This window comes from Cydia fagiglandana, chromosome 19 (genome assembly GCF_963556715.1).
Source record: "Cydia fagiglandana chromosome 19, ilCydFagi1.1, whole genome shotgun sequence".
NCBI classification, from domain to species: Eukaryota; Metazoa; Arthropoda; class Insecta; order Lepidoptera; family Tortricidae; genus Cydia; species Cydia fagiglandana.
The window spans coordinates 12,085,503-12,095,144 of record NC_085950.1 but is presented as its reverse complement, the minus strand read 5'-3'; the positions used below and the strand labels follow the sequence as shown (position 1 = coordinate 12,095,144).

General features: G+C 39.0%; 1 protein-coding gene across 1 annotated transcript; it reads left to right on the top strand.

Moving 5' to 3' along the window:
- Window positions 1-515: 515 nt before the first annotated feature.
- On the top strand, window positions 516-9,315 carry LOC134674142 (zinc finger protein 37-like). The gene is made up of 9 exons (XM_063532198.1): window positions 516-883; window positions 3,421-3,543; window positions 4,075-5,031; window positions 5,614-5,798; window positions 6,194-6,301; window positions 6,626-6,853; window positions 7,234-7,345; window positions 8,323-8,430; window positions 9,121-9,315. Exons 1-9 carry the CDS (start codon window positions 755-757, stop codon window positions 9,313-9,315), a joined length of 2,145 nt encoding a protein of 714 aa, XP_063388268.1. The 5' UTR covers window positions 516-754.
- Window positions 9,316-9,642: the final 327 nt, after the last annotated feature.

Here is a 9,642-nt window from a genome sequence, read left to right as displayed (position 1 = left end):
GGTGTGCAGTCGTGTGAATGATTCCATTATCTAGGAGGCGATGGCTGCGACAACGTAGGTAGTTGTCGGGAACAAAAAAGGTAGTCGTTTTTGCCACCAAGTCTAGGCAGTCTAATTCTCCCCTTAATAATGGCGGCAAAGTGCATGGCAACATTTTCTTCGTGGTTTGAAATCGATTTGCGTACATTTTAATCCTCAATATGTCAAACGAAAGTAACGCATCAACAAATATGAAAGGATGCGTTTAGAGCGGGTGAACTGAACGTATCTTAAGTCGATTTACGGAACACTCACGTCGATTTAGTCGACTTCAGAGAGCTTACCGCGAAACACGTTCGACGTGTTGCCTCCCTGTCACACTTACGTATGAATTCACAAGTGCGGCAGAGAGGCAACACGTCGAACGTGGTTCGCGGTAGGCCTTCTGACCTAAATCGGTTTGAACCGATTTGTGAAGTCGAATCGTAACATCGCTACTTGACACTGATTGATAGCTGTTGATACTGTTGATAGGCAAGTATAGCGCTCGGACCTCGGACGACTGCTTGGAAACAATGAAAACCTATTAGGAATTAAATGATATTTTTACAAATATCTGCCACTTCTCTTTACATTTACTAAAGGTTTTAAAATTTGCGTATTCCTTACACAATGTAGACAATATTTAAGGATCGAGAACGTTCTAACGCCGTCATAATAATAACTTGAATGTGAACTCAGTAGTTTGTTTATTTGCAAAACAAAGGGAAGCATCATGTGTGATATAAAACTGGAGCCCGAAGATTTAGAAATATGCCGCGGCTGCCTCAGTTCAAATAGAAGGCTCTCATTTGTGGAAACCGCTGTGTATCAAGCTCTTTTGAACGAAGAGCAAATTCACGAAGTGAGTAATGTTATCTTTCATACTGCTCATACGTGAGAGGATGATTGAAGGCTATCTTTACTGGAATCCTCTCCTATAGTTCTGTAACATAAATAACAGGCACCTTCTGGGCGAGCTCGCTCCATCGTAGGCCACGTCTACGCCTCGGCTAGTCTGTGGCCATGAGTAACCCCATTCATAATAAAAAAAAAGAAAAAATCGACACTTTTTTCATAGTTTCATGGGAATGATGTTTAGAGCTACTCTTGCTTCGAGATCCCAGTCTCTATCATCCAGATCCCATGGCTGTTGAATTTATTAGATAATTCTCGAATAAAAATCTTTAAATATGGATAAATGTTTTTTTACATGCTTTTATTTAACTTGTAATGTTTGTATGTAGATCTGTAGGTGTGTCTAGGTTAGGGTCGCCATATGTCCGGATACGTCCGGACATGTCCGGATTTTTGACTCTCTGTACGGATTGCGGCTGGACTTGGCATGTGTCTGGATTTTTAGGAATGATCTTATAAAAATAAAATGCGCGCCCGGGGACGGGGCTACGGGATCGGGTGAAGGGAAAGGGAAAAGTAGATCCATGATCTAGACACGCGGCAGCGTGTCAAGCCAAGTTCAAGCAAAGGAACTGGCTAGCCAGCGCCAAGTGTAATATTACACGAACCACTTGGTGCCACTTTTGACCCTTCTATAACTCAAAACATCTTTGACGTAAACACATAAAACTACGTGTGTTTAATTATATCCATAAGGATATCTAGAAGCCCAAATTTCATGAAGCTAGCTCAAACGGTTATAAAGGTATGAAGGTCAAAAAGTCGTAAATTTTAAGACTGACTTATGACTTATAGTACCTAAACCTAACCTACTTCCAGATGACCTAGAAGGATGAAATTTGGAATCCAGCTTGGTTATTGTGTGTAACCGTAGGAAAAAATCTAAAAATAAAATAAAGTTAAAAAATAGGGGGGGTCCCCATACAAAAAAACCACTTTTTATTGGGACTGACATATAAGTACCTAAACCTAACCTACTTCCAGATGACCTAGAAGGATGAAATTTGGAATCCAGCTCGGTTATTGTGTGTAACCGTAGGAAAAAATCTAAAAATAAAATAAAGTTTAAAAATAGGGGGGTCCCCATACAAAAAAACCATTTTTTATTGGGACTGACATATAAGTACCTAAACCTAACCTACTTCCAGATGACCTAGAAGGATGAAATTTGGAATCCAGCTCGGTTATTGTGTGTAAGCGTAGGAAAAAATCTAAAAATAAAAAAAAGTTAAAAAATAGGGGTGGTCCCCATACAAAAAAATTTTTTTTATTGTAGTGTTGGAACCGTTACAAGCAGATATTTGAAACTACCCCAATATATGTATTATTATATTTGCTATATTAAAATAAAGTTTATTCAAAAAATAAGTGGTGTCCCCATACAAAAAACTTGTAATACGCTCTAAACAACCGGCCAACGGTGTGTCGTCGGCGGCGCGCGGCACCACATAATTATACAAAGAACAGAAGTAAAAACCATACAGCGGAAACACAAGAAAAAACATTAAATCTCAATACCTGCCTAGTTTTCTTTACAAAAAGTATTGATATCCCACCAAAAACATAAATGTAAAAAAGGAGAGCCAAGTTCAATACAAAAATTATGCTTGGCTGTGGGGCTCGCCGCAAAAAGAATGGAGATCTAAATGAGTGCCACTGCCAAGTTCTATGCAAAATCCAAATATGTATTTATAGGAACAAAATAACATTATAAACAAGTATTAAACTCTATTTCTTTGCTTTATTGGATACCTATAACAATTGCTGTTATTTAAAAAAATGTGAGATCTTAAAGTAGGTTAGATTTGACTTGGCCAGTTTTCATTATATCAATCATTTTATATATATTGTAATTCTGATAAAACCTAGCCAAGCCAAATCTAACCTACTTTAAGATCTCACATTTTTTTAAATAACAGCAATTGTTATAGGTATCCAATAAAGCAAAGAAATAGAGTTTAATACTTGTTTATAATGTTATTTTGTTCCTATAAATACATATTTGGATTTTGCATAGAACTTGGCAGTGGCACTCATTTAGATCTCCATTCTTTTTGCGGCGAGCCCCACAGCCAAGCATAATTTTTGTATTGAACTTGGCTCTCCTTTTTTACATTTATGTTTTTGGTGGGATACAGTATACCCTGCAGAGAGCAGCGCGCTGCCGGGGTGTTGTTCAAGCTACGCCAAATCTCTGCTACAAGAAATGTCTGGATTTTTAGAGTGATATCAGGATTTTTATCAGGACACTTAATTCTTCCATATGGCAACCCTAATCTAGGTAGACCTACTTCCCATTATTTGATTGATCCCATTATATGTCATATGTCTCAATGCAATATTATGGATGGTAGTATCAAGCAGATTCAATGAAGGAAACTGGAAGTGACCATAATAACTCTGTAATAAAACAATGCAAACTAATTGTGTTTTGTATTGTAAGAATTTCTGTCAAAAAACTTATTAACCGTTTTGGTATTTCAGTTGGATCTTACGGAACATATAGCTTTGTGTTGGGAGTGTATGGCTGTGCTGCGCAAGATATGTGGGTTCCGGGCACAGGTGCAGAAAGCACACACGATTCTGCAAGCCTCCTTACAAATTTTAGTAAGTACTACATCTACGATTTGTATAAATACTACTATCAAAACATATGTTACAATGATGGGCCAATTTGTTTAGTGTACACAACACATTTTTTTCGGCATGGATCCCATGACACTGTCAGTTTACCCTCTCTGTTCTGTATTGCAAGGTAAATACGTTGAGAGAGATACACACCAGCCCTGGGGTCCCCTGTGGTGTCAACCAGCCGCACCGACAGTGCTCCCATAAATATTTTCATGTCGGCTGACCACAGACACAAAGTCTGAACCGCGAGCCGCCAACTCTGTACAATTATAATCAGAAAAGTGCCCATCAGGATGGTTGTTGTCAGTGGCAGACTTCGGGTCTACAGCGGCAAGATATTAGGGCTGGCAGCTAGGCGGCAGTCTATAGATGGGTGCTGAGAAAAGGGAGGTAGTAGTTACTACAGGGCCTGGGGCCTAGGGTGGCAAACACTACAAATCCGCCACTGGTTTTTGTTGTTAACTTATTTATCATAGATCCTGAAGCTTGTTATTTTTATAATTTCAGCCAACAAAAGATACTTTGTCTTCTCTTTCTTTCCATCAAAACTTTGAATATGATGCTGTTTTTGAAGAAAGCACACCACATGAATTACCATTAGTTTATGAAACACCGAGCTTGACTGTACACCGTGATAAAGTTATTATACCCACAAAATACAAAACTAAGCTAACAAAAACTGAAATAACAAATATGAAAACTGTTAAAGTGGTTTTACACGATATTTTTAAAAATAATATTAAATCTGAACATCCCAGTGATGGTAGTGATGATAATGAGAATTTTGGAGCTGATGATAGCTACAGTTCGTCTGAAGAAATTACAGAAACAAAAAGCGATACCAGAGAAATTTTATCAGTAGTGAAACCAAATTTACAAGAGGGACCAAAGATAACTAAAGAAATAATGACAACTCCTGCAATACTGAAACAGAGTCGGAAATCACAAAAATTAATTGACACCAAACAGGTTGCACCAAAAAGGAGAAAAGTTGATACAGCACAGAATATTTCCATAAAAATTGTAAAACACAATTCAATGGGTGATAAAAACAAATGTGAAATTAAAGCAATAAAATCAGAAGTAGAAGACGATGATATTTATTTGGACGACGAAGATGCTGAATTAAATTATAGCGAATTTGAAACAAAGGCAAGAAAAGAAAAGCAGTCAAAGTTACACACAGATATCAAAGTAAATTGCGATAATGGACAGAAAAAAACACAAAGAAAGAGGAAAGAAGGTATAAAATTCAGGGTACTAAAGACTAGATTTAGAAAGATTGAACAGGTTTTGCCATATTTTCAAGAAATCGAAATGAATGAGCAAGATTTAAAGAGCACCTTAGAAAAAGATGATGCAATTGTTGATGAACGCAAAACCCATAAATGTAATATATGCGGTATGACATATCAGCTTCAGATACACTTAAATGGCCATGCATTACAAAGACATAGAAAAACTGTAAGTATTGACTGTGGATTCTTTTTAGGGTGCCGTACCCAAAGGGTAAAAACGGGACCCTATTACTAAGACTCCACTGTCCGTCCGTCCGTCCGTCTGTCTGTCACCAGGCTGTAGCTCATGAACGGTGATAGTCAGACAGTTCAAATTTTCACAGATGATGTACCTGTTTCTATTGCCGCTATAACAACAAATACTAAAAAGTACGGAACCCTCAGACGTCTACAAGGGCCGTTTAGCGCGGGAGGAAATTGCCTCGCACGTATGCTCGCTCTGTGTGGACCCGGCTAGTCAGACAAAAACATACCCTTAGGGCTGATTTAGACGGCGCGCGAACTCGCATGCGATTTTAGTTACATTGCGGACTGTTGGTTACGTCCAATTCAACCGACCGATCAAAAACCGCAATGTAATGAAACTTGCATGCGACATCTCCCACCGTCTAAATGAGCCCTTATCGTATCACTTTCACTTTTGATTTTAATTCAAATGACATTAGGAGGCGAGCCTTGGGAGGGACTTGACCAATAGTAATGCTGGATGGTGAACAAGACATAATTCTAACTTCCCAACTTGTTTTAGCATCGTGAATACTTAATCAATGGAATTTTCCACAACCCAGCCCTAGTAATGCCCCAAAAGTCCGTATGGCGTTGCGGCGTTTGCGCCAGAATGATGAGGCGAGAACATATAGTCGCACATATGAATCAATTCCATTTACATCGATATATGTGCAATGGGTGTGATTGGAGCCTGAAGCCTTTTTGGTAAGTTATTAATTTATTTTAGGGTTCCGTACCTCTTTTGGGTGGTAAATGAGAAAATTAAAAAATAATGTTTTTTTAAACTCTATCCTGTTACATATCAAATGAAAGAGCTTATTTTGAGAATCTCAAATATATATTTTCAGTAATTTTAACATCAACAGTTTAGAAGTTACTAGTTTAAGAAAATAGCTAAAAAAATTAGGTACCATTCCCCGGTAAAAATACCACAGCTTTCAAAGCTTGTTTCCGTGACCACAGCTGGTGCAACTCAGCTGTAACGTCGGAATTTAAGGTAAAAACAATGATATTATATCTCGGTAGACCCGTTTGTGTAATTAAATCCTCTACTATACCTAGTACCTACTATTTTGACAGAAAACCTAATCCTATTTCAGGAAAGTAGAGGATCGCAGACGACACTGGAAAGAAATTCACAAACAATTTTTCTGTGACATATGCAAAACACGCAGGAGGTCAAAGAAGTTGATGGAATTTCATATTGAGTAAGAACACCTATTTCGCAAGCTTTAACTTGCAATTTTTGTTTGTTGTTTCCGATGAAGCTGTAATGCAATTTGCATGCATATGTAGGTTGTGTGACAATCACTGACAATGCAATATTATGGTATCATCAAGCTCATCTGATGATGGAGACTAGTGGCCAGCGCGTATCTTGCGTGCCGCATCATCGTGAACCATACTGAATTGCACGAAGGTTGATATTGGGCTGTAGCCGCGCGCGTCGGTTGACGTCTATGGCGGTCAAAAATGATTTTATTTTTTGCCGAAAAACTTACTTTTGCAAATAAATACTTACTTTTTTGCAGTGAAATACATGTGCCACCAAACCAACGCCAGTATCGCCAGCACCAATGCCCCCACTGCCCGAACACATACCGAGACCGCAAGGCCCTGTTCGAGCACAACAGAGACGCCCACACGCCGCAGCAGCCGGTCGAGCTGCGGTACTGCGTAGCGTGTGACATCACCTTTAAGGCTCCCTACTACTTCGGGGTTCACTTCCGTAAATATCATTCAGGGATACCCAAAAAGACGTAAGTAGGCCAACTATAGTTCGTTTTTTTAGCATTAAAGGCTGATTTAGACGGCGCGCGAACTCGCATGCGATTTTAGGACTGCGGACTGTTGGTTATGTCCAATTCAATCGACCGGTCAAAAACCGCAATGTAATGAAACTCGTATGCGTTTCGCACCCCTGCTTCGGCATGCCACAGTCAGCTTCATATCCCTATAATTACCCTCTTCCCGGCCTCTGCAATAATGTGATAAAATTGGTCAAGCAGATCTTGTCAGTAGAAAAAGGCGGCAAATTTGAAAAATGTAGGCGCGAAGGGATATCGTCTCATATAAAACTTGAATTTCTCGCCTTATTCTACTGACTAGATTTGCTTGACCATCTATATTTCTGTCGCAGATTCCCGTGTCCACATTGCAACAAGGTTCTGTCCAAGAAAAGCAATCTCGAGGCTCACATCAATGTTTTTCACGGAGGCGTCACCAACCATCGCTGTCATATCTGTGGCAGGGTAACTGTTTAATACCAATAATACCCCGTTTACGAGCCGAAATTAATATCAAACACTATGTTTTAATTATTTGTCAAAGGGGAGGCATATGTTCCAAGGGGGAGGCCTATGTTCAGTAGTGGACTTATGTCTTATGGCTGAGATGATGATGATGTTTTAGGGCTCCGTGCCCAAAGGGTAAAAACGGGAGCCTATTATTAAAACTCCACTGTCCGTCTGTCTGTCACCGGGCTGTATCTCATTAATCATGAAAGCTAGACAATTGACATTTTCACAGATGATCTATTTCTGTTGCCACTATAACAACAAATACTAAAAAGTACGGAACCCTCGGTGGGCGAGTCCGAGTCGCAGTTGTCCGGTTTTTCCTTTTATTTACTCCGTTAACTTCAAGTTATGGCTAGGTACATTTAAGTAAACTGAATGGTAGTTATTATTTTTATCTGTTTTTATTTTATTTTTCGTCGTTAGTCTCGATTTTGGGACTACAATGTTGCATACAAATTCCATTATTTGTCTGGAACTCGACAAATAACGGAATTTTTAAAAGTTGAAATGGCCATATCAAATGAAGGCACAGGCCCATTAAACAGCCAAACAGATGCAGATTAGTACCGCGACTATTTAGCTGTCTCAAATAGGTTGGCGCATTTTCGGCAGAAAAATTACTCTTCTATTTTTTTATTAAAAAAATAAAAAGGCGGCAAGGGCTTTTTTCTGTGATAATATATACTTACGTAAGAACGTTGCTTTTGTAGAATATTTCTATGATATTTATATTTATTGCACCATTTTTGAGAAAAGCACTATATATGACTCGGCTGGAAGGCTACTTGCTGGCTTCGGATTCAATTAAACGAACTCCCAAGGTCGTCCGTTTAAAACGAATCCTCAGCCTGCAAGTAGCTACTTCCGAGCCTCGACAATAATGTACTATTTATGAAAGACTAATATTAACCGAAGTGTTTTCATTTCAGTACATGAGCTCAGGACATGCTTTGAGACGACATTTCGATATGCACAATAATATTAAAATACCGAACAGGAACACCCACCCGTGCACTATATGCGGCCGCAAGTTTTCAGTAAGATATCTATCGCAGATACATCTATATCCCATAGTTCTTAATTCACTGACATAAGAGCTACATATTTGTGAGATGATTTGTGCACCCATATTTTTTCAGTTGATTGTACATTGTAATGCACATTAGGTGTTACGAAGGTAGGATAAATAGGCATCTTGTTCATAAGACTTAGGGTCGGTTGCACCAAACTGTTTGTATCGTTAAAGACTTCGCAAAATTTTTATTATGTATGGAAAGTTTCATAGTAAGGCGCCGGGGCGCGCCGGCCTACGTTGATCAGTCCGTCAAATGTGGTTGGTGAAACTGGCCCTAACTTGCAACATTATTCTTTTCACACCACCTATTCGGAAAAGAGCTTTTTCTTCCCTGCTAGGAGGGAGTAACACTTTTCTGTTCAAGCACACTACTATTTTTAAATTTTTGTGTACATTATTTTTATAGCTTAAATAATCTGTTTAAGCATCAGATTGTGTCAACACTAAGATTTTTTTATTTTCCTCATATTTGATGTGAAAAGCAGTATGTGTCACACGGTATCAAAATTATTTCGTCTTGGGCGTTAACGCTTGAATCCCTCATTACGCTCAGGATTCTACTTTAGAATCTAGCGCTTCATTCAGGATTAAATGTACGTCCTTGACGGAAATATATCATTTTGATCCCTTGTAACACAAACTACTGTTTCAGACCACCAGTCACGTACAGTTCCACATGTACACGCACACAGGCGAACGACCGTACAAATGCACAGAATGCGAGTCCGCGTTCACGCAGCCCTACACGCTGCACATGCACCTGGCCAAGCAGCATAATGTGGACGCCAAGGTGGCGTACGATGGAACGGTTGTACCGGCGACGAAGACAAAAACTATGCAGAACTAAACATTAATAAAAAAACAATCTAAATTAGTTGTTTTATTGCTGAGGCACGGAGAAGCAGTTGAAATCTTCTTTGGCATGTACATAATACCTATAAACGAGGAAATTCTTGTTTATTTATATATATATATATATATATATTTCGGGGATCTCGGAGGCTGCTGATGAAATTTGCTACATGGAGGTTTTCGGGGGCGATAAATCGATCTAGCTAGGTCTTATCCCTGGGAAAACTATTTTAGTTTTTATGTATATGTTTTCCAAGCAAAGCTCCGTCTCCCATTTATCACTAGAATGAGCTGTAGAAGTACAACCATAAAACCCGCAGGC